The 26,479-nt window shown below is 35.0% G+C and overlaps 1 protein-coding gene across 9 annotated transcripts in view; it reads right to left on the bottom strand.

The window, feature by feature from the left end:
- The window catches only part of LOC121373939 (von Willebrand factor A domain-containing protein 3B-like), a 104,510-nt gene that overhangs the window by 27,472 nt on the left and 50,559 nt on the right, over positions 1 to 26,479 (bottom strand). For all 9 annotated transcript variants that reach the window (XM_041500776.1, XM_041500774.1, XM_041500768.1 and 6 more), the window contains 9 exons: positions 25,531 to 25,582; positions 23,789 to 23,945; positions 23,320 to 23,441; positions 22,473 to 22,523; positions 21,164 to 21,407; positions 3,872 to 4,010; positions 2,757 to 2,884; positions 1,989 to 2,129; positions 432 to 535 (listed from right to left, as the gene is read on the bottom strand). In XM_041500776.1, the coding sequence (XP_041356710.1) occupies positions 432 to 535; positions 1,989 to 2,129; positions 2,757 to 2,884; positions 3,872 to 4,010; positions 21,164 to 21,407; positions 22,473 to 22,523; positions 23,320 to 23,441; positions 23,789 to 23,945; positions 25,531 to 25,582 (1,138 nt within the window). The remainder of the gene's footprint in view (positions 1 to 431; positions 536 to 1,988; positions 2,130 to 2,756; positions 2,885 to 3,871; positions 4,011 to 21,163; positions 21,408 to 22,472; positions 22,524 to 23,319; positions 23,442 to 23,788; positions 23,946 to 25,530; positions 25,583 to 26,479) is intronic.

Raw genomic sequence — 26,479 nt, 5'->3', positions numbered from 1 at the left:
ATTGGCGATACACATGGATCTTATAAATTTAATCATTAATCAGATTAGTGATAAACCTTAGTTTTTAAACAGTAGGACATATATCTTTCACTATTAGAGCCATTTTTGTTAATTGAAATCATATATTACCTAGATTTTGTTGTTTAGTTTACCCATTTGCATACATCTGACGTGTTTCTGATCAGCCTCGGCTTTGTAAGTTGTAACACCACAAAATACATTTTTCATATTTTTAAAACACATGTACATGTACCTCTGAGAGGCACCATTTACGAAGACAAGCTCTAGTCTATTTTTTAAAACATATTTCCTTGTTTCCAAATCACAGACTCTTTCTTCACATTCAAATGCATTAAAGATTTGTAGATTAACCAAACTTGGTGTCCATTTTCACAAGTTGAAACTAGGGTCTGCAACTTTAAATAAATCACCTGTAATGAAGTTCGTTGTCACTGTGAATTCGACAAATGTAATTTACACCGAGGTTGTAGCGCTCCTGGCTTATCTTGACCAGGTTCTTCCTCATTGTTGTCACCTAAGAGTATAGTATTAAGTATATAAAAGATGTATAAACCTTATGGGTCAAATATAGGTACAAAAGTCAATGCGTTTTATGCAGTACTGTAACAGTAAATGTTTATACTTTGTATTTGTGAGAGAAAGAGAGAGAGAGAGAGAGAGAGAGAGAGAGAGAGAGAGAGAGAGAGAGAGAGAGAAAGAGACAGACAGACAGAGACAGACAGACAGACAGAGACCGAGAGAGATAGTGATAGAGAGAGATAGAGATAGAGACAGAGATAGAGAGAGACACAGATAGAGAGAGACACGGAGAGAGAGAGAGAGAGAGAGAGAGAGAGAGAGAGAGAGAGAGAGAGAGAGAGAGAGAGAGAGATGATAGTAAATGAACCGCATCACAGACCTTTGGTGATACATGTATTAGGTTTTTAACAGTACTAATGAAGGCAGTAAAACCTGTGATAGATAACAATAAGAATGTATCTATAAAAACAACATTAAAACAACTGTAAAGCTAGATTTATACATCGCTGCTGACTCTGTTGGGCAAGTATAGTCAAACTCACTCAGGCCAGATGCTGTTCATAAATTAGCATGTGTGTTATTAATTAATGTGCGACAATTCATGTGTGGTGCAGATCTGTTCAATGCCATTGTCCTTAAAATGCATCAGTGACCAAACTATGAACTGACCATAAATGTACAGCTAGTATATAAATTCAACAATAGATGACATATAGTTGAAATAGTTAGGATCAGGGGAGATAACTGATGGACAACAACAGTGAAGTAAACCAGTAAGGAACATGTAACATACATGCATGCTTGTTAAAATAACTGGATAATGGCAACTTTCTTGCTTTTGTGATCCCATACCACTAATAAGTTTGATCTACGTTACATATCATTCACATTATTTAGAAACAGGACCTCCACGAGTCCAAATTATCCAACTGGAGTACTCGATGGTCAAACTATAGTCCGTCCCAACAATCTATTAAAATGTTGTTTGTAAATAATTTCAGTTTGGTTTGACATAAGAAAAAAAGTAACAGTGTTTTGGAAATAACAAAGAAATACAATTTGAGTGTGCAATTTACAAATCAATCGACTCGGAAATAAATAACTTGTAGTAAATTACATAGTATGAAAAAAATGCAATCCCTGTGGGACGGACTATAGATGATAATCAGACTAAGGAATAAAATAAAATAGCATTATGTATGTTATTTCCAGCGCTGAACATGGATGCCAAATCATGCCATTGTATTGTTTTTCCCTTCATGTCTCAAAGCCCTACATGTATAATGTATCCGGTGGCAAGCACATCGCAAAATAACATCACAAAAATATAATTAAATGAGAGTGGTCTTCCTATTCTGAAAGACAATTTAAACCCATGTATGTGTTTCAATGAACACATCTTTTTACACACCCGTTTCAAAGAGTGTCTTTATTTACTTGTGACCGACCTTTTGTTCGTTGTACAGCGTAACGCTGTAAAAAGCCGGATGCTGAGATTCACGGCGGGGTGGGAACTGGACAACTCCTGGAACATAGCACTCGATCTCCGACTCCAAGTTGAGCACACGCACCAGAACACAGTCCCCCGCCTGTAGAATAGAAAACATGTAGTCATAGCAGGAACCATACCAGAAATGTTACCAACTGGTGTTGGTGGGCAAAGTCTGCCGCCTGTAGAATAGAAAACATGTACCTAATCATACCAGGAACCATACCAGAAATGTTACCAACTGGTGTTGGTGGGCAAAGTCTGCCGCCTGTAGAATAGAAAACATGTAGTCATACCAGGAACCATACCAGAAATGTTACCAACTGGTGTTAGTGGGCAAAGTCTGCCGCCTGTAGAATAGAAAACATGTAGTCATACCAGGAACCATACCAGAAATGTTACCAACTGGTGTTGGTGGGCAAAGTTCCCCACCTGTAGAATAGAAAACATGTAGTCATAGCAGGAACCATACCAGAAATATTACCAACTGGTGTTGGTGGGCAAGTCCTTCACCTAGAATACAAACATATTCATACCAGAAATTTTATACTGGTCTTAGCAGCCACAGTCCATCACCTAGAATACAAACACAACCATACCAGAAATGTTACCCTAATCATAACAGCCAAAAATTTATCACCTAGAATATTGAGAGTATTTCCTTAGTTGGCCACTTGAATGAACACAGGTTTAACTGGCCAGTGTCAGTGATTTGTTTGTGACTTACATGAAGCTCTGGAACAGCTATAGCTCCCCTGATAGGAATAATGAAGCGTGTTGGAATGCTCCGTTCGATACCAGTTGCTTTATCCATCACAACAGCAAAGCGAGGACTGCAACAACTCTTGACAACACCTTAAAAAAAAAAAGAAGTTTGTTTTGTTTAGTGACACCAAATGTAAGTTTGTCTTGTTTAGTGACACCACTAGAGCACATTGATTTATTAATCATCAGCTATTGAATGTTAACATTTGGTAATGTTTACACATAGTGGGTGTGGATGGGTGTGGGTGTGGGTTTGGGTAATGTTTGGCATGCTTCGATCAGAGAACTGTTAAAGTATGCCTGTCATGGGCACATCTGCTGACTTCGTCAGAATGTTCTGTCCATGACAGGGAGAGTCGAGTCTTAGAGAGGACCTTTTATATGCATCATCCCACAGACAAGATAGCACTTACATATATGATTGCCTTTGAAGGTGCACTGGCTGGAATGAGAATAAGCCTAATGGGCCCACCGATAGAGATTGACCCTAAACTGACCATAGATCAGGAGAACACTATACCACTGGGATACGTCTCGCCCCTTGACAACATCTACAAGAACAATACATGTCAATACAACAGATGACATCAGGATTGTCATGTCGAAATGCTGTTCATTATTTTCAACTGAATAATGTGTTAAAAACCTGAGTCATGTTCAGAAGGGCAAACATAATCATGGTTGCTTGCTGGACTGGGTTTTTATTTTAGGCTTACATTAGTAAGACATGGTACCAGTCAAATTGTTCTTGAGTGCTGCATCTTCTCGACCGTCATTTCATTTCAACCTATTTTCCTGCTTATATCCAATTAAGGTTCTAGCACCCTGTCCTGGGCACACACCTCAGCTATCTGGGCTGTCTGTTTATATTTGATTAATAAATCAATGTGCTCTAGTTTTGTCTTTAAACAAAACAAATTTTAAAACTTTAAATTGTAATGAATGTAAAGTAAATAAAGTAGTCCTTTACAAGAAGTATACTTCACAATCTTTGTGAAAACAAACACAATACAGTATGTGATGGAAATTTAATTATTATGGCTTACGATAATTACAAAAACACTAATAAATACCAACCAGGATGGTACAGGCCATCGTCTTTGTTTCGAGCAATCACTTGTTGATTGCGTAATGTTTCCAGCACCAAACGGACGGATTTCTCAGTAGACTTGTTTTCTCTCTCTTTACTCTCATCTTTTGCACTTTGTGACACAGCCTATAAAATAGAACATCTAGTTGTAATTGTAGTGTCAGAATTGTGAAAAAGTAACTAAATACAGTGAAACCGGACACTCAACAAACCAGAATCCGGTCAAACCTGGCAAAGTATCATGGTCCCGAATTTTGTAAATTCTAAAACACAACCCTGCTAAACCCAAGATCATGTCTAAATCTGATAAATATTAGGTCCCCGGCATGATCTGGTTTAGACAGGTTTCACAAACCCCTCTAAACCGGACAGCCTTGGGACCAAGACAAATGTTCAGTTTTAAGAGGGATCCGGTTTAGAGAGGTTAATTTCTGTCTTGATTTTTAAAAAGGGATTCTGTAAAACATCCTGTTTTGAGGGAATTCCGGTTTACTGAGGGTCCAGTTTTGAAAGGTTTCACTGTACATGTATCTACAGTAAAACCTCTCAAAACTGGACCCTCACGCTGGAATTCCCTTGGTAATTGGCTGTCCAGTTTAGAGGGGTTCCACTATATGTATCTCTTTAAAATGTGGATCTGCATGTCAAAATAATTTGTTTATAAGGCATAATATTACATGTGAATAATTATTCTGTTCACTTGTGAGAAATGCAACTTTAAATTCAAGCAAACCAATAATCTTGGTTATGTATTGAACAGTTACATAAAATTAAACGTTCTCTCTCTCTCTTTTTTTTAAACATACAGGCATATTTATTATCCCAAGATCAATATTGCCATATCAATGTTCAAGTTTCTTAAGATCATTGTTTTACAATCCTACAATTATACATAATAAAAATTTGTATAATGGAATATAAAAAGATGGGGCCGAATTGACGAAGCCTGTTTTTCTTAAACGCAGGTGTTTAAGCATTGTAAATGTATGTAGTTACACACGTGTATGTCAAAAACAGGCTTTGTAAATTCGGCACATGTTTTATCAGGCATTGAAATAAGTCGAGACCATTCATCAGGTTACCATGGCAGGTTTCACATGTTAAGAAAGTCAAGAATGGTACTTCATGTTTTCACAAAATGTTTTGAACGAAAACACCACCTAAATTTGGATCAATTGTGTGTGGTTTAAATATAAATTTCACAAAAGGTATAATGGGAACAGTGATATAATCGATGAATAACAAAGTATTAGCGTGTCTATAAAAGAATAATAATGTGAATTGTAAACTTCATAAATGTGTCATAACCAATGACTTACCAGGCCTATAATTTATGATTATTTTTAGGTTTGTTTATACATACGAACATGAATATGGGGATAAGATAATATGATATATTTTAGCAATATAGTAACAAGTTTACAGATGGGACAGGTTTAAAAAATGAAAGAGAAAAGCAAATGAAGGTGGAAAGGGGATGTGGTTTTTTTTATTCATATTATTATGTGTAACTGTGAGCATGCATTCATGGACGCACTGCACAAGTTTTTGTGTTAACTTTGTGATAGTGTGCACACAAGCATGTGCATACAAGCATGTTTGTGTGAGCATGCATGTGTACATTGTGTATGGTTGTTTTGTCTAGAATTTTGTAAGGAGGGGTGGGGTTGGCGGTCCCCAAAATTCTAAGAAGGGCATGTTTGAGTTTGTCCAAGGTTAATGAGCTGAGCTCCCAAAAGGGGTAAGGTCTGTAGGAGATTTGGGGGAATGCTCCCCAGAAAATTATAAAATTAAGATGCTCAGATGTGCATTTTCATGGCAATTACTTACTGATATATACTCTTCAAAAAAGTAGGGGAACTCTAATAAGAATTTACAATTGCCAAAATTGTACGGTATACTTGTATTAGCTGTGGGGAATGGTTACATGATAATAGTGAATTAATTGGGCAAACATTACAACCGGTAGTTCAGTATTACAGTAGGTTTTATGACCACCAAAGATCTTGAAGGACGATTGGGGTCAGAAGTGAAATTTGAAAGTTGACATTTTTTTTATCAGTTAATCGCAGATTAAAACAATAAAAATGACTAAAAACAAATCAATAACAACAGTATGATCAACAGAATGAAAACGATTGACAGAAATAATGTTCCACAGTAATTAATTGACCTTCCTGGAAATTGTCAAAATCGAGAATGACACCCCATGCACGTATATGGGGCAACTGAGTGATGCATGTGTAAACTATGGAATGTGTTTTGATATGTTGATAAACAGACCTGAACGTTCTTTACTAGGATGTTTGTGGTCAAAACGTATGTTCAGTCTAATAGCTGATATTAACATTAAGATTTCAGGTTCCCCTACTTTTTTTGAAGAGTATATATTGAGGTTGATAAATTAAAAAATAAAATTAATAAAAAGGGCACTTTGAACTGGTGGAGGGGTGACCCATATGATCCCCCCCCCCCCATCCATTGATCAGCTGATGGTGTTGTGAGTGTATGTATGGTGTATGTGTGCTTTTGTATGGTATAAGTGTACAAGACAGGGGAGTGTTGAAGCAATTAAATCCTCAAATTTGGCCAAAAACAATATACATCCAGGCAAAATAAACTGGCCTAAAACCTTTTAACCATGTATTTCCATTATTCTACCCACAATATTTGATGTAATCCATGTAAAAATGAGTAGTGATTCATTTGCAACCATATATAGCTGTTTGGCAGTCATGCTGATATGAACAAATATTGTTATCCAGATTTGGGCATTTACATTTAATTCGGGCAAAAATCAGTCTGTGCCCCTTACAAAAATGAGAGCCTGTATGCTTATGTAGTGTGTCTATGTGTGTCTATGTGTGTGTGTGTGTGTGTGTATGTGTGTGTGTCTGTGTGTGTGTGTGTGTGTGTGTGTACATGTGTCTGTGTGTGTGTGTACATGTCTCTGTGTGTGTGTGTGTGTATGTGTGTACATGTGTCTGTGTGTGTCTGTGTGTGTGTATGGGTGTGTGTGTGTGTCTATGTGTGTCTATGTGTGTGTGTGTGTGTGTCTGTGTGTGTGTACATGTGTCTGTGTGTGTGTGTGTGTGTGTACATGTGTCTGTGTGTGTGTGTGTGTGTGTACATGTCTCTGTGTGTGTGTGTGTGTGTATGTGTGTACATGTGTCTGTTTGTGTGTGTCTATGTGTGTGTGTGTGTGTGTACATGTGTCTGTGTGTGTGTGTGTGTCTGTGTGTGTCTGTCTGTGTGTGTCTGTGTCTGTTTGTGTGTGTGTGTGTCTGTCTGTGTATGTGTCTGTATGTGTGTGTGTATGTGTGTGTGTGTGTGTATGTCTGTGACTGTGTGTGTGTGCGTGCATGTGTATCTGTGTGTCTGTGTCTATGTGTGTATGTGTGTGCATGTGCACACGTGTGTGTGTGTGTATGTGCATGTGTGTGTGTGTGTGTGTGTTAAATATAAAAAGAGATATCTTGCCCTAATACAATTAGCATCTAAGCAGTGTGTTAAACACACTCACACTTGCAAGGAAGCAAGGGACAACTACAATTAAATCCATAAATAAACACATTGAATAATATCTGCAAATTATGACACACTCATTCATGTATTAATACATTAAGGCAATGTTCCCTACTAAAATCCAGATAATATAGCAATATACATGTAGATTATATTATACATATACTGTCCCCACTAAAATCCAAATAGTATAGCAATATACATGTAGATCTATATTATACATATACTGTCCCCACTAAAATCCAGATAAATTAGCAATATACATGTAGATCTATATTATACATATACTGTCCCCACTAAAATCCAGATAGTATAGCAATATACATGTAGATCTATATTATACATATACTGTCCCCACTAAAATCCAGATAATATAGCAATATACATGTAGATCTATATTATACATATACTGTCCCCACTAAAATCCAGATAATATAGCAATATACATGTAGATCTATATTATATACACATACTGTCAAATTCTTAGTAATACCCGGTACATATTTTGTTTCAAAACAATTCCAACTTACAATTTGAATCACTGGCTTTTTAGAATAGATGCAGTATATAGTATATCCCTTTTTCCTGGAATTCTTGTGGACCTGCCACTTAAAGTCATAACGTGTGATATCCAAACTTCTCTTGTATGACATGTTTTGTTTGTTTTGTTTTTTCTTCCTGTAACTCACAACCAGGCTAAACAGTTTCAAGGGTTACAGAATGTGCACAGGTAAACCAAAGATGATCTTGATGGCCACAGTTAAGCGATTGTATTGATATATTTTTAAGACAAGTCTATACATGTATAGTGTGTATCTTGCTAACACATTATTACATGATCCAATACATGATCAAATAAGATCTTGCCATATATTAGCTCAGTACAAATTATATAGTATTAAATTTGTGAAGTTCACATTTGATTTTTTCACACACAATTCAGTCCTGTTTTATTTTAAAATTAATGGATATATGTGAATATACATATACATGTCCATGTGTCTGTGTATACGTGTGTGTTTGTGTATGTGTGTGCATGCATGTGTGTGTGCATGCATGTATATATGGTTTTTTGTGTGTACCGTATGTGTTTGTGTGTGTGCATGTGTCTGTGATATGTTTATATTATTACAATCTAACAATGGACATTAAATAAACATTCTGTATACAAAGTGACCTTTACAAGCAGATCACCTTGAAACATGTTTGTATGCAGGTGTGACAAATTTATATCTCCGGTGTCCTTTATAGACAGGTTGTTTTGTTATGCATTTATAGCATATAATCATTGATTGTACAAAATTTATTACCTACAATCACAATGAAAGTGTATTAGTATTTCACTAACAGGTCTGTAATCACAAATCACTGTTAATGACACCTTTACTCTGTTCGTTTCCTGGCAACCTTAGACTTTGTTGATATGTAACCTTGACATTGTTAGCCAGTCCATTCTTATCAGTGAAGGGAAGCTAAGTTTATTGATTGATTGTACCAACAAAGTGTATTTGAAAAGAGCCGACTGTAAAACTATATGTATGCCTTAGTCTATATCTTGGGAGATCTTTGTGAAGCTGACGCAAGGACTATAGGTACATGTATGTTCTTAACATAAGAATGCCATTATATCCCAGTCAGGACCTGTATACGTTCAACTCGTGTGGCTCATACATGTAGGCTGATATAGCTCCACTTCAAGAGGGAATATATAGTAGAGTTAAGAAAGGAAAGAAGGAAGAAAGAAATGTTTTATTTTTATTATTATTTCTATTCACAGATACCCTGTTTACAATTGACTGCTCCAATCCAGGGGAAAAAAAATGGCAGTTGGTCTACATGCAGGGGGCTAGCTTCCTTATACGCCCCTGCACGTGCTGTAACCTCACCGTGGTGCAGGGGTGTAACATTCTCTTTGGGAATGGCCAATACAGCACACAGTTGAAGTTTTGAGTAAAAGTCAGTATCTATCTGTGATATTTGTATTTTTGCACAGTCCTTTACACTGTGTTTTTGTTTAGATCTTGAATTTTTATATTGATGTTGATCATCACTTTATTTGTTTGCATTACTATAGTTTGACACCCAATAGCCGATGTATTTTTCGTGCTGGGGTGTCATTAAACATTCATTCATCCATTCATTCATTCCATATACGCAGGTACGCAGTTGCGTACCACCTGAGATTACAAATATTTTTGTGTGGGGGAGGGGGGGGAGGGGGCACAGCCAATAGCGTTTTATTCCATTGCCGAAAAAGTCTGCGTACCACCTGAAAATCCCAAGCTAGGCCCCTGACATGACCCAGGAATGATGTATTTAAAAAAAAACTAATAACAGTTTCAAGTAACCTGGAATTTAGACAGTATTTGTATATTAATTAGTAGACCTTAATGAAGAATGAAAGATAGTGATTCTGTGAATATACCGGGTATATATATATATTTTTAATACACACTTTCATACAACACATTCACACTGACATATCTTTCTTGAGAGAAAAAAATATTTAAAAAAAATCTTTTTAAAAACCCCCAAACAATCTAAGTTATTAATATTTTATTCAAATTTTATATTCTCTGTAGTGTGTAGACAAGCTTGGCCCTATTTTCACAAATAATATTGTATTGTTTTAATATTGCAACAGTGGCTTGTACAATGCCCACTCTCTGTTGAAGTGTTCACACTCACATTTACTAAATGCTATATTTTGTTCTATTTGATATCGAATGTTAAGTTCATGTTTAAAATACATGTACATGTAAATAAGAATTGGTTTTGTATTTTGTATCTTACATTTATACATAAAAAATTTAGCAGATAATAAAATGAGATCAAATACTAGAAATATTTTATTTAATGACACACTCAACACATTTTAATTATGGTTATACAGTGTAACTCCTCTAAACCGGACACCCTCGGAACCAAGTAAAAAGTCTGGTTTAAGAGGTATCTGGTTTAGAGAGGTTCTCTTCTGCACAGATATTTAAAAATGGACCATGAAAAGCGTCTGGTTTTGAGGGAATTCTGTTTTACAGAGGGTCCGGTTTTGAGAGGTTTCACTGCATATCATTGGTCATATGCAGTGACAGAAATAAGCAGCATGTTTTACTAGTCCTACGGACAAATACATCTAGAAATCTACTTGTCCGCAAACATTTTCACTTGTCCAAATAAATGGATTGTTTTATTCAAGTACCAGGATGATGTTTTTGATTGCATAAAATGAAACTGCACTGAACATTTTCACTTGTCCACAGGACAAGCACCAAGGTGCATTTTGGTTGTCCGAATAGATTATTTCGAATGCTGATATGGTTTGACTGGGTCTGATCCACACAGAAAAAGAGAGGAAACCCGCTGCCGCCACACTATGGGCTACACTTTCCAATTAGCAACAAGGGATCTATTATATACAGCATCCCACAGCTTTTGTTATATCAGTTGTGGAGCATTGGGTGAAACGAGAAATAGCCCAATAGGTCCACTGACAACAATCAATCTGTAAACAGACCACACATTTTACCACAGGGCTATATCTTACCCCTTTAGTAGAGTTGGTATAAAGTGCAGTAGCCAGTGGGAATTGTTCTATTAACTCAGTTGGTAGAGCACTGAGCACATTTTACCACAGGGCTATATCTTACCCCTTTAGTAGAGTTGGTATAAAGTGCAGTAGCCAGTGGGAATTGTTCTATTAGCTCAGTTGGTAGAGCACTGAGCACATTTTACCACAGGGCTATATCTTACCCCTTTAGTAGAGTTGGTATAAAGTGCAGTAGCCAGTGGGAATTGTTCTATTAGCTCAGTTGGTAGAGCACTGAGCACATTTTACCACAGGGCTATATCTTACCCCTTTAGTAGAGTTGGTATAAAGTGCAGTAGCCAGTGGGAATTGTTCTATTAACTCAGTTGGTAGAGCACTGAGCACATTTTACCACAGGGCTATATCTTACCCCTTTAGTAGAGTTGGTATAAAGTGCAGTAGCCAGTGGGAATTGTTCTATTAGCTCAGTTGGTAGAGCACTGAGCACATTTTACCACAGGGCTATATCTTACCCCTTTAGTAGAGTTGGTATAAAGTGCAGTAGCCAGTGGGAATTGTTCTATTAGCTCAGTTGGTAGAGCACTGAGCACATTTTACCACAGGGCTATATCTTACCCCTTTAGTAGAGTTGGTATAAAGTGCAGTAGCCAGTGGGAATTGTTCTATTAGCTCAGTTGGTAGAGCACTGAGCACATTTTACCACAGGGCTATATCTTACCCCTTTAGTAGAGTTGGTATAAAGTGCAGTAGCCAGTGGGAATTGTTCTATTAGCTCAGTTGGTAGAGCACTGAGCACATTTTACCACAGGGCTATATCTTACCCCTTTAGTAGAGTTGGTATAAAGTGCAGTAGCCAGTGGGAATTGTTCTATTAGCTCAGTTGGTAGAGCACTGAGCACATTTTACCACAGGGCTATATCTTACCCCTTTAGTAGAGTTGGTATAAAGTGCAGTAGCCAGTGGGAATTGTTCTATTAGCTCAGTTGGTAGAGCACTGAGCACATTTTACCACAGGGCTATATCTTACCCCTTTAGTAGAGTTGGTATAAAGTGCAGTAGCCAGTGGGAATTGTTCTATTAGCTCAGTTGGTAGAGCACTGAGCACATTTTACCACAGGGCTATATCTTACCCCTTTAGTAGAGTTGGTATAAAGTGCAGTAGCCAGTGGGAATTGTTCTATTAACTCAGTTGGTAGAGCACTGAGCACATTTTACCACAGGGCTATATCTTACCCCTTTAGTAGAGTTGGTATAAAGTGCAGTAGCCAGTGGGAATTGTTCTATTAGCTCAGTTGGTAGAGCACTGAGCACATTTTACCACAGGGCTATATCTTACCCCTTTAGTAGAGTTGGTATAAAGTGCAGTAGCCAGTGGGAATTGTTCTATTAGCTCAGTTGGTAGAGCACTGAGCACATTTTACCACAGGGCTATATCTTACCCCTTTAGTAGAGTTGGTATAAAGTGCAGTAGCCAGTGGGAATTGTTCTATTAGCTCAGTTGGTAGAGCACTGAGCACATTTTACCACAGGGCTATATCTTACCCCTTTAGTAGAGTTGGTATAAAGTGCAGTAGCCAGTGGGAATTGTTCTATTAGCTCAGTTGGTAGAGCACTGAGCACATTTTACCACAGGGCTATATCTTACCCCTTTAGTAGAGTTGGTATAAAGTGCAGTAGCCAGTGGGAATTGTTCTATTAGCTCAGTTGGTAGAGCACTGAGCACATTTTACCACAGGGCTATATCTTACCCCTTTAGTAGAGTTGGTATAAAGTGCAGTAGCCAGTGGGAATTGTTCTATTAGCTCAGTTGGTAGAGCACTGAGCACATTTTACCACAGGGCTATATCTTACCCCTTTAGTAGAGTTGGTATAAAGTGCAGTAGCCAGTGGGAATTGTTCTATTAACTCAGTTGGTAGAGCACTGAGCACATTTTACCACAGGGCTATATCTTACCCCTTTAGTAGAGTTGGTATAAAGTGCAGTAGCCAGTGGGAATTGTTCTATTAGCTCAGTTGGTAGAGCACTGAGCACATTTTACCACAGGGCTATATCTTACCCCTTTAGTAGAGTTGGTATAAAGTGCAGTAGCCAGTGGGAATTGTTCTATTAGCTCAGTTGGTAGAGCACTGAGCACATTTTACCACAGGGCTATATCTTACCCCTTTAGTAGAGTTGGTATAAAGTGCAGTAGCCAGTGGGAATTGTTCTATTAACTCAGTTGGTAGAGCACTGGGCACATTTTACCACAGGGCTATATCTTACCCCTTTAGTAGAGTTGGTATAAAGTGCAGTAGCCAGTGGGAATTGTTCTATTAGCTCAGTTGGTAGAGCACTGGGCACATTTTTAAGGGTCTGTACATGTTCAAATCCCATCAGTGGATGTTGATTTAAACTAGTACATTTACGAGCAACTGAAGGTTGTGCACAGGGCATGCATGTTGAATCATTGATGAAATTAAGGTAGGGATCTTTTATATTACACATTCTGACAGGACAGCACATATCACATATGTCATGGGAATGGAAAAAAATGGACTGGGATAAAAACAAAAAAGCAACAAAAAAACTCCACACCCCTCAAAACCCCACCAAAAATACTACAAAAAAACCACAAAAAAAACTACCCACAAAAACCAAAAACAAAAAGTAACAAAATCAACAACAAAAATTCCCTATTACAACAACAAAGAATCCACCAACGGGACTGATCATATGACTTGGCCATGCATTGTACTTATTTCTACATGAACATTTTCAATAAACAAAAAAATGTAATCCTGTCCTGAATGGAGGAACCGGTGAAAGTCGACACTTCCGCCCATGACAAGTGTGTGCTACAACAGCTTGCTCTGAATGTGTATGTAAAACCCTTTGACCATGACGATACCTGTAAATAATTAACTTAAAACCACATATAATATACATATTTTATCTCTACTGAACATACATTTTTGTAGTTATACTTTGTTCCTTTTGAATAATGGATGTGATTGGAGTTTTGGCAGGTTACAAAAAGGGTCAGGCTATTTTTGGCAGTTGGCCATTTACCCCACTTTAAATGCCATTAGACTTTGCTTTAGTAGTCATGGTCATAGGTTTTAACATGCACATTCAGCAGAGCAAGGTGTTGTAGCACACGCCTGTCATGGGTACAGGTGTTGACATCTGCTGGCTCCTCCATCCAAGACAGGAAAGGTTGTTTGTTGTTTTTATGTTTGGGGGTGGTGGGGGTGGCAGTAGGAGATGAAATGTCCCATAGGATTGGTAAAAATAGAAAACGTTGTGTGCTTTATTGAAGGTAATTTGACACATAATTATGGGTGGTGCATCGAAATTGAAAATGGAGCTAATGGTTGATTTGACTTTGTTGATCACTTAGTATTTACCATCATTGTTTTTCTATAGCTGACCTAAGTACATATCTTTTGACCCACCCACTTGACATATTTTTATAGGATATATAGTTACATTTTCTCAGTTGTTCAGTGCATATATTGACATATTATTTGATGTGTTGAAAGCTAGATATTAATTGCATTTTTATATTCAAAATTTAACTGTACTTTAAAATAATTATTTCCTTAATTTCTGGAAAGTGAAATATATATTAACATCTTCATATTATGCTGTGAATGGTGAGTTATTTTGTTGTTATCGTTAAATTTGTAATCATATCATACACACTCCATAAGCCAAAGTAAAGTTTGTTTTGTTTAACAACACCTCTAGAGCACATTGATTTATTAATCATTGGCTATTGGATATTAAACATTTGGTAATTTTGACATATAGTCTTAGACAGGAAACCCACTACAATTTTCCAGCAGGGAAGGGCAGGGCAGGGCAGGGCAGGGCAGGGCAGGGCAGGGCAGGGCAGGGCAGGGCAGGGCAGGGCAGGGCAGGGCAGGGCAGGTCATAGGTTTTAATGTGCACACACTGAGCAAGCTGTTGTAGTGCATGGCTGTCATGGGTGCATGTGTCGGCCAAAGCCGGCACTTCTGTCCAGGACAGGATTTTTTCCATTAGTAGCACCATTCCACAAACAGAACAGCACATACCACAGCCTTCAATTTACCAGTTGTGTTGCACTGGCTTGAACGAGAAATAGATCAATGGGCCCACTGATGAGGATCGATCCTAACGCGACTGCGCATCAGATGGTTGCTTTACCATGGGCTATGACTCGCTCTCCTCCATAAGCCAAACAAAAGGCTACATCTACAAACTCAGGATAGTCCCTTGAAAGAGTTGGCAATAAATATTTCTGGTTGATATCATGACAGAATGCAGTGTAATCCTGATTACCAGTTTTATTCCAGCAGCCACAAATATAACAATAAATATTTACAACTTATTTTTAATGTAAGGAAATAAATGTCTATAAATACTACCGCAATATCACAGTCAAAGCTAACAAGGTTCCATCATTTTGGATGTAAAAGGCATAAGTTGGTATATCAATCATTAAAGCAAAAAAAATTATTTTTTAGAATATATTTTTCTCTAAAGCTTTATTATCATAACCAAAATTTGGGCAAGCTGAGACATTTTGCAAAGGTGCATGTACATATTACATTTATATTGATAAAAAAAGTCAGTGAACATATAAAACTGAATACATCAAAAATAAACAGTGAAACAAATGTATCTTGACCTCTTGTATGTCGCTAACCCAGGAATTCTTCTTAAGGTTGAGAAATGGTCCCATTGCTACAGTAACTACAGTAACTATGTTTATCTCAATTCACCATTACCTCAAGTTATACATGTATGTATTTGGTTCAGTCCCTTCAACATTAATATAAACATGTTTCTTGTATATTAAAATATGATTTAAAAAACAATAAAAAACATAGAAAACTGTAAACAATAGATATGAGCTGAGACATTTGGTAAAGTGATACGATAGTCAGTGTCAAAAAGGAACCAATGATTTGGCATGTAACTTTATACTGAATAATGCTAAATAAGTTTCCAAACAAATTACAATCAAATTGTATATATTAAATCTCATTGTTAATACAGGGATGAAAAATAGTTTTGTTTAACGACACCACTAGAACACATTGATCTATTAATCATTTGCTATTGGATGTCAAACATATGGTAATTTTGACATAGAGTCTTAGTTACGAAACCTGCTACATTTTTCCCTTAATAGCAAGGGATCTTTTATATGCACCATCTCAGAGAGGATAGCACATACCACGGCCTTTGATATACCAGTTGTGGTGCACTGGCTGGAACGAGAAATAGCCCAATGTGCTACAGGGATAAAGGCAAAATGTTGGAACAGACAATGTAGGCATTGCAACTGGTAACTGATATGTCAAATAACATAAAGAAACTAAAAGCTATTCAATGAGTTGTCTTTATATCATTATCAAAAAGGTGTTTAGCAGTGCAATTTGATAGCAATTTATAATTATATCAGTCCAATCATTCCCTTTTGACACAAACAAACCATGACTATGACACTATTTATTATACAATAATAATGTTGTATTTTAAAAATGAAAAAAGGAACACAAGGTACTATTATATAGGAGATATATTTAATTAATTAAGGCAACTTGCATCTACATTGAAGTCTGAATAAGATAGAAAATAATCATGACCAAGCCACCATGGTCTTTTTGTCCACATTATATATGTGTATAATGATTTATGGCTATTCCATAAATCTCATCATCATAGGAAACACATTTCATATTAATCAAAGGGAAATATTACAATTATAGCATGAAACCCAAACTGAATACAAGTAATATAAGGATAGAGTTAACTCCCCCTTTTTGATAAGCTTGCTGAAGGAAAGGGTAGTTAAAATGGGTAGACGGTGTTATAAACATCAGAAATCACATTAAATTATTATTATCCAGTATTACCTTTTGTAAAATACATCACCCTCTAATGCTCCCAATTTATATGATGCATCATACATGTAGGTTAAATTATTTACAACAATTACTCTATGCCTAGTTTTAATATCATTTCAGAATCCAAATCAATGATCATGGTAATAGCATGCATGCACAATAAAAGGAGTTTTGCAATCAACCAGAGCAGTTTCAATGGATCATTATTCCCAGAATATAGAGTGGATGTCAATACCTAAGAATACAGATCAATAATCACTATTATAGCACAATGAAGTTTTGCAGCAGAACAAACCGGACAATTGTTTATTATTCTCAAAATATAGGGTGGAAGTCATTACCTATGGTGGAATTTTAGTGAAAGAGCCAGTTGCTCAGCATCGACATTCAATTTTTAGCGATAAAAACATTTCTATTATTGATCAATTGAGTGGTTGGGTCATAACTGAAATTGCATTGATTTATTGAATGAATTTTGAGTGAGTTTATATTGAAACTACTTTTATTGTGGGGATTATTTATTGCATGAATCAATACTGTATTTAACACATGAATAAAATTTTGATCTTTTTGAATAGTATTGGAAACTATATATTTAATTATGGGATAACATTTTATTGGAACATTAATGAACAATCTTGCTTTATGCTGAATATTAATGGCTACATTTTTGTAGATAACAGTTTCCCATGATTTACCAATATGCACATCCATATCTTATTTGATCTTATTGGAGGAAAGCCATTTTCCTATTGATGGGTTGGTAGTCTCAATCTTAATTGTTAATAAAAGCTGTGGCCAATTTTTGCCAAAATTATTTATTAGTTTGTAATTTATGGTTATGATCTCTGATCACTGGTATTAATTAAAAAAAACCCACCTATTTTTCTGACACAAATAAATATGTTTCTAACTTTCTACTCATGAAAACTCTTAAATATATTTCTCCAAATGTAATAATTATGTCAACAAAAGACATATCATCACCTGTAAATAAACTATGTAAATACTACAAATCTAACAGGGTTTGTTATAAAGTTCATGATGTTTATACACATATTTTATAAACGGTCCCATAAATATCTTGCAGTACAGGCTTAATATATGTTTCCAAACAACATTCATTTCAACAGATCAAGAATGCTGCTGCATTTATTTATAACAAACTGAATTTTCTAGATGTCATGAATATAAAATTTATTCTCATTAAACTATCTTGAATAATATATATATATATAAAACTATTTTAAATGTTTATGTAAAAGTTACACATTAAATGACATCTAAAACCTGAACACCTGGAATGTATGCTGATAAATAAAATAATCAGTAATATTAATTGGCAAGAGCAATGCTACATATTTTTATTAATCACATTCAGCTATAAGCATGTGAGTATATACCACAAAGCAATACAGTATTACTGGTAACAAAAGATCAGACAAACAATACATAATCACTTAAAAAACATCAAAATCAACCATGTATATTAAATAAATATTAAAATATTTCATTGGTGCAACTAACTATCAGTATAGCCATAACTGAAAGAAATTTTTAAGTTACAAATTTAAATGAATTACAGTGAGACCAGGTTAATCTGGACAGTACACTTTTTCCAAAACAGTGTCTAAGTCAGTGAATTTTCATATAGCTAGGACACATACTGAACTGTACCTAAAGAGTTGCTTCTCTTGAATGGCAGTTAAACCAAAACACCTATTCAAGCACAAATGTGTTTTCCAAATCATTTTTAAAGTAGCTTTTTGAATATGCAATGTATTGATTTTTCATGCATGAATATGTTTTTGAATAGTGCTAAATTAAGCGCTCCCCACAATTATCAAATATTGCAAATATGCATTTATTATAATTTGCTATTTTTATTATAAGTTGTATAACTAAAAGCAATAAAGAACTTGAAAATTTCTACTGCATGTTTCTTTCTTTTCAAAGGCTAGAATTTGGTGTTATAATATTTGTTTTAACTACTTCATGTTTTAAAACTAAAAAACAAAAAAACAAAACTAGGTGTGAGACCCTTTGCTGCCATTTTTGTTTGTACCATTTTTTTGTATTGAATAAGTGACTTCCAATCACATAAAGAAAACTGCAATTATTTTTCACACTTATATAGTTTTAGATAATGACTGTCTAGCTGAATATATCCAGAAACAACACATTTTCATGTTTCAGATTTTCTGACTATTGTAGTCCGAATTATCAAGATGTTTACTGTAGACAAATACTGCTAGGGATTTTGACTAGGCGCATGAGCAAAAATAATACTAAATACAGGTTACAATAAGCTCAGAGATCAAATACTTTCCTAAAACATATATATACCAACAATGCAAATATACAAAATAAAACATTTTTTTATTTTTTATTGGTCACAACATTAATAATCTAATACACATTTACATGTATATACAGTAAAACACCTAAACCAAACCCTCAGTAAAACTAGACTTTCATCAAAACCAGTCCCTTTATAAATTTCAGTACAGACCCTCTCTATACTGGATATTCTTTAAACCAGCCTTTTCACTTGGTCCCATGGGTGTTTAGTTTAGAGAGGTTTCGCTGTATTTGAAAGACATCAAAGCTACTACATTGTAATTAATATAGAAAAAACTAATTGTGCAAATATTACAGGGTATTGAGATAACTTTGCAAATAAAAAGTGAAATGAAAATTAAGGCATTGTGCAATGAAGCTGCGTGCATTAGCCTAGTGACTAAAAATATTATTTTTGTTTATTAACACATGTTCATTTTATTTTGAAGCCATATGATTTAGGGCTTCTAGATTATGGTAGCCCCACTCCCATGGCTAGTGATATTCAATGTTGGTCTAGTAAATAACTACCATTGCCATGCCCGATGGCTAGAGACTTTTTTGGATCACATCTTGCAGTCTATTTTGTACATATGAATATCCTTCTGCCACCCCAATCCTCCAATGTTCATGTTTTTAAGCTCTATCTCCCTCTTTAGGTAACATATCTGATTATTACTAATTATTTTGTAAAATTGTATTAACTTAAAGTAAAGTAGGGCAGGTGAATTTTTAATCGTGGCTAGTAAATTAAAAAAAATCACTGATCCCATGGCTAGTGGATTTTACAAAACAGTTTAACACTTTATTGTTACTTCTACTTTAGAGATGTTGAACCAATTTAAAAACAAAAAAGTAGAAACTGGTGGTTTTTAGTGTGGGTGTTTTGAGTTTGTTTTTAAAACTGAAAACTGAAAACCTTTATTATGAAATAAATGCAATTTTTCTGCATTTCTGATTAAATTAGTTAATGAAAAAATAAAGCTGAAATCAGATAAAAAATTTTTTATTATTTTTTATGTAACGTTCATCTTTAAAACATGCTTTTATTAAATACACTGTTTTCAATATACTATTTTCTCCCATAATGTATTTGTCCAATATTTCTGTTTTCAATACCACACATACAGCTTCATATATGTAAGTACATTTGTACATGTACTAATTAAAAAATAAATTTAAAAAATGACAGAACAGAAACAAGAAAAGTCAACAAATGTTAAACACAGGAACTATAAATTTGTATTAAGTCTACAGTCAGAAATCCAGCAATAATTGGAAGAAGAAGAAGAATATTAATAACTATAATCAACAAAACAGGTTGCACAAGCAATTGAACAGCAATAAAAACATGAACTCTATAACCTGACAGTGGTACAAAATTCTACATGCATTGTTTGTGTAATATAAATAATAAAGTAAATCTGGCTATCTACTTTGCATACTGTTTGAGAGTGTGAAGGAAATATCACAAAAATTATGTATTCACCATACTGTCCGATACAGTCTTGTCGATACATGTATTTAAAAACCTTTATGAAATATCACCCCTCAAATGGGGATAAATATTAAAATATTAATATATTTAAAATATTTTCACAATCTAATAATAGTTGTTGTTTTTTAAAATAATTTTTGTTGGATGGTATTCCTTTTTAAAAAAAGAATCCCAGTACACTATGACCTTAAAAGGTGAAAGACAACTGGGTGAAGCGAAAAGCAATACTGTAAACCAGATTACTATTTATGACACATTTTTTTTCTCTCTCTCTCTCTCTCTCTCACAAATACAGACCTTAGTGCATGATTTTGATGGGTAAATTTTACAAACAACCATTGGTATCTGCAGTGCGTATCTGCAATGAAAATAATGTGTGCTTATAAATTTCGTGATGCGATGTGAAATTTATACACATGCATTTTGTTGCCGGTTTACAGTATATCTTTTTGTATCACTGCTGTGCATGTAAAATGATGTCCCACTGACCTCATCGTCCCTAGCCGTTGTTCTAGCCTGCGAAGTGGGAGTCACACTGCCACGATCATCCACAAAGTCATCAGATGCTTCTCTCCGAAGATCTTTCGACTGCTGGAGGAATGACAATGCCCGTCCTATTTCTTCCTCCATCAGTGTAATTTCCTGCTCTCTGATCGGCCAGTTGGCCTCATCAAGGGCCTTCATTAGATGTTCTCGGTTATTGAGAAAAGAAACTGGTCCATTGTTTTCGTATCTACAATTGTACCAATGCATCACAATTATTATAATGTAATAAGATGATAAAAAGAGCACTTTGTAAAATGTAATTACATTGTACGTTTCACTTCATGTTAACTTCATTTCCATGCAGGGGCGGGATGTAGCCCAGTGGTAAAGCGCTCACTCAATGCGCAGTCAGTCTAGGATCGATCCCTGTCGGTGGGCCCATTGTGCTATTTCTCGCTCCAGCCAGTGCACAACAACTGGTATATCAAAGGCCATGGTATGTGCTATTCTGTCTATGGGATGATGCATATAAAAGATCCCTTGTTGCTAATCGAAAAAGAGTAGCCCATGAAGTGGTGATAACGGGTTTCCTCCCTCAATATATGTGTGGTCCGTAACCATATGTTTGACACCATATAACCGTAAATAAAACGTATTAAGTGCGTTGTTAAATAAACCATTTCCTTCCTTCATTTCCATGATTATATAATTTTCAAATCCACTGTCCTGAGCACATATACCTCGACTCTCTAGACTGTCTGTGTAGTTAATGTATGGCAAAGTTTTTGACATGAACTGTCATGCTGTTTGTAGATGGCAGGACAAGAGCAAAACCCTTTATTACTGATATTAGAAACTTTTCTAAATCTTGCTGAATATACTCTATAACATATGACAATAATGAATGAAGCAATCCAATTTATAATCGTCTATGACTTTTACAAGAGTGAAACCCTTTATTACTGATATTAGGAAAATATCTAAATATTGCTGAATATACTTTTTAAAATATGACAATAATGAATGAAGCAATCCAATTTATAATTATCTATAACTTTTACATGTCTTTGGAATGTTAGGGGTTCAGGGACATACGTAACCTAAAATAATGTGTGGGGGGAGAGCAAAAAAACAGGATCAAGGCAACAATTTATATGGCCTTTTCCTGCCAGACCAAAAAAAAAACCAAAACCCCCCAACAAAAAAACATCTTCTAAATTAACAAGGCATTTTTTTTAGCATATTTTGTTATTTTTCTATGATGAAAATAGCTCCTGCCACACCCTTCACTAGGCAAGTTTAATCCACTTACTCATTCTTGACATGCTCTGGAAGAACATCCCACACAATCTGGTCTAGTCTCCTAAAACAGAAAGCAAATAATGAAAACCATGTAAGCAGTATATTACATGCACATAGATACCAAAGGTTAAACAAGTGAATATTTGCCAAAACTACCTTCATCTTAGTCCTAACCAGGGCCCTATTCCAGAAATGTATCATAGCTACATGGTTGATTGTAGTGGATTATAGTTAGTTTAACTTCAAAAGTTGATTTCCGAAGCAATAATTGCTGAATGCATAATTTATGAGAGTTATCTTGCAAACACCAAATTAAAAGGCATTAATCAATTGTTTGTTTTCTTCAAAGAAAATAATCAATTCATCAATAAACTGTCATTTGACATCTATGTTTGTGGCTTACAACTGCTTCGGACCTATTGTAAATTTTCACTGTAATTTATGATGACCGTAAATCATAGGCGATCATAGGAAAAGGTTATAGTTACACTAATAGGTATTTACAGTGATGGTAGTGCTAAGATTGTTTCATAGAATGAGGTCCTTAATTATGCTCTGCATGCATAGTAGGTCTAAGTTGAGCCTTTTTTTTTATTATTCCAACCAATTCCCCATGACCATTGTATCAACGGTTGTGGTATGTGCTGTCTTGTCTATGGAAAAGTGTATTTAATTTTTTTTTTCATTCCTTGCTGCTAAATGACAGGAGCAGCCTCTGTAGTGTCAGCAATTTTTCTCTCCCTCTAGACATGTCAGATACTAAACAGCTATAGTGAGGTGTTTCTAAACAAATTATTTTCTGCCGTATTCTATTTAATAAAACCAAAAGGAAAACAGCTGCTGTGCTTGGATATTACCTCTTGTAGAGATCAATGGCTTGCTGAAGTTTCTCTTCATAAGACTTGAGGTTCACACCAGACGGGTTAATCAGTCGGATCTCGTTCCTCTTTCTATTCGACACATGGGCAAGAGGCAAGATCTACAAATCAAAAACATAGGAAAACATTATAATTTTCCTTTACTCTGTGCATATGAGCAAATGGCAACATCTTGTAAAAACAAGTCCGAAAAACTACATGTGAGACAGATGGACAGAGAGAAGAAGAAGGGAGATGAAACTTATAGTCCCCTCTGGTTGGATTGGTAGGGGACTAATAACAATGACTAAATCTTTTAACAACAAAAAGAAAATCATTTCAGCTTTAAGGTATCCTTCTTTGAAAAGTAAAATAACCTTGATTAATTCTCCCTGAAGCCAAAAATTATTTTTGATATTTAGTGATACCAAATAACAATAAATATATATTTTGGAATACACATATATACCTCATCAAAAACTCTAGACACCACATGCTTGTCCAGAATTTGTACATAAGTTGACTTGTGTGGAATGAACGTTGGAGATAAGGCATCGAGAATCGTTAGTCTCTTGGCAACCAAGCCAAACTTTGAAAGCCACTGTTTTGAAGACAGTTCATTTGCCCTGAAATAAGAACAGTACTATGAAATATAAAAGAAAACTTAAATTGTGGAATAATAACATTCTGATTTTAGAAAGTAATTCAATAAAAATAGTTCAGTTTAACGCCACAAGGTAAAAGTCTCACTGTTTTGTCAACCAAATGTCGACACTGTCAGATAGTTATCCTCCTTACATTTATTAACATGATGGTAAAGCATGTGATTCACTGATTAAACATTCAGTTTTATCATAGTGATCTGTTGATAAAATAAAGTTGTTGTCTGTGTGCAAAACCATGCTGTACAGTGCCATATTAAAGGGACATACCCTAGTTTCAACCCATGAAAATTAATACTAACTTTAGTTAATCTACAAACCTACAATACATTTGGATAAAGTTACAATTGAGTGAAACATGAGTCTGTGACTTTGAAATGGTGAAATACCCTCTAAAAATAGACTAAACGTCGACACCATAACTGTTACTTCTCAGACGCACGTGCGTTTTTAAAAATATGAGAAATGCATTTTGTGATATTAAAAACACCAGGATGACCAAAAACACTTCGAATGTATGGAAATTGATAACCTAAACAGTGAAATCTAAGTAAAGTATGATTTAAGTTATCAAAAACAGTTATAACAGTCAAAAATATTGGTTAGTGTTTAAAAACTAGGGTATGTCCCTTTAAGGTAACAGTCAAACAGCTTTCACCATCTACTAAGGGTACGTATGAGCCTTTTATGGTTCTCATGTGCTGAAAATAAGAAATACTTCAATATTTATAAGTTGTTTTTCATGGGTCAACTTATCCACCATCCCACAGACAGGACAGCAGTTGTGATGCACTGGCTGGAACAAGAAATAGCCCAATGGGATCACCGATGGAGATTGATCCTAGACTGATCACACATCAAGTGAGTGCTTCCCTGGGCTATGTCCTGTCACTGAGAAAACCATTTAGAAACTGACATATAGATAGATAAACATTTGACAAACAAAAGTATCACAATATGTCAGGCAAGTATTAAAGGGACAATGATACTCTAGTTTGTAAACACTATTAGAGCTGTTCTTGATAACTGAAATCATACTTTACTTAGATTTTATTGTTTAGATTATTCATTTCCGTACATTCAAAGTGTTTTTGATCATCCTGGTGTTTTTAATATCACAAAATATATCTCTCATATTTTTTTAAATGCACGTGCGTCTGAGAAGTAACAGTTATGAAATTGAGTTTTAGTCTATTTTTAGAGGGTATTTCATCATGTCAAAGGTCCCAGATTCATATTTCACTTAATTGTAACTTTATCCAAATGTGTTATAGGTTTGTAGATTAACTAAACTTAAATGTTAATTTTCACGGGTTGAAACTAGGGTATGCCCCTTTAATGATTACTTGTATCAAAGGTGGCACTATAGATGTCCAATTAGTACTGCACGATCTAGAGAATTAAATAATGATTACTTGTATCAAAGGTGGCACTATAGATGTCCAATTAGTACTGCACGATCTATAGAATTAAATAATGATTACTTGTATCAAAGGTGGCACTATAGATGTCCAATTAGTACTGCACGATCTAGAGAATTAAATAATACCTCAGCAAACGATTATTTCTGAACTTTCTGCAACTGTTCCTTTTTTCATCATCTGAAAAAATAAAAAGCGATTAAATATTAAATTATTATATCAAAATAATATTTTTACTGTAACAGGTATTATAACCAAGTTCAGTGTAAATAAAGATCTACAAAATACCAGGATAAAAAAGTATACATAGAACATTTTCCTCAAATTTATAATTATGAATTATCCCAAGAATTCTGATATACATGTACACTGCATATTTTGCTTTAATATGAGTATATCAAAGAACTAAATAGAGGATAATAAACAAGTTACCAGTTATTATCAAATTTATGTCCCAAGTGAAATAATTTTCAGTTGTTATGAGCTTTATCGAGTGACAACTAAACAATATTTCACAAGGGACATAAATTTTATAATAACTTGTACCGAATTTCTTATTCTATACTTTTCAAAAAAACTAGGTGAACCTGAAATATATTAATGTTATACGTTTTGACCACAGACATCCTAGTAAAGAACATTTAGGTCTGTTTATTAACACACCGAAACACATTCCATAGTTTGCACATGCATCACGCAGTTGCCCCGTACACGTGTGTGGGGTGTCATTCTTGATTTTGACAATTTCCAGGAAGGTTCATTAATCACTGTGAAACATTATTTGTGTCAATCGTTTTCATTCTGTTGATCATACAGTTGTTATTGTTTTGTTTTTAGTCATTTTTATTGTTTGAATCTGCGATTAACTGATAAAAAAAATGTCAACTTTCAAATTTCACTTCTGACCCCAATCGTCCTTCAAGATCTTTGGTGGTCATAAAACCTACTGTAATACTGAACTACCAGTTGTAATGTTTGCCCAATTAATTCACTATTATCATATAACCATTCCCCACAGCTAATATACCATACAATTTAGGCAATTGTAAATTCTTATTAGAGCTCCCCAACTTTTTT

The sequence above is a fragment of the Gigantopelta aegis genome, chromosome 6 (assembly GCF_016097555.1).
Source record: "Gigantopelta aegis isolate Gae_Host chromosome 6, Gae_host_genome, whole genome shotgun sequence".
Lineage (NCBI taxonomy): Eukaryota > Metazoa > Mollusca > Gastropoda > Neomphalida > Peltospiridae > Gigantopelta > Gigantopelta aegis.
The sequence above is the reverse complement of the archived record's forward strand: the minus strand, read 5'-3'. Positions and strand labels throughout refer to the sequence as shown.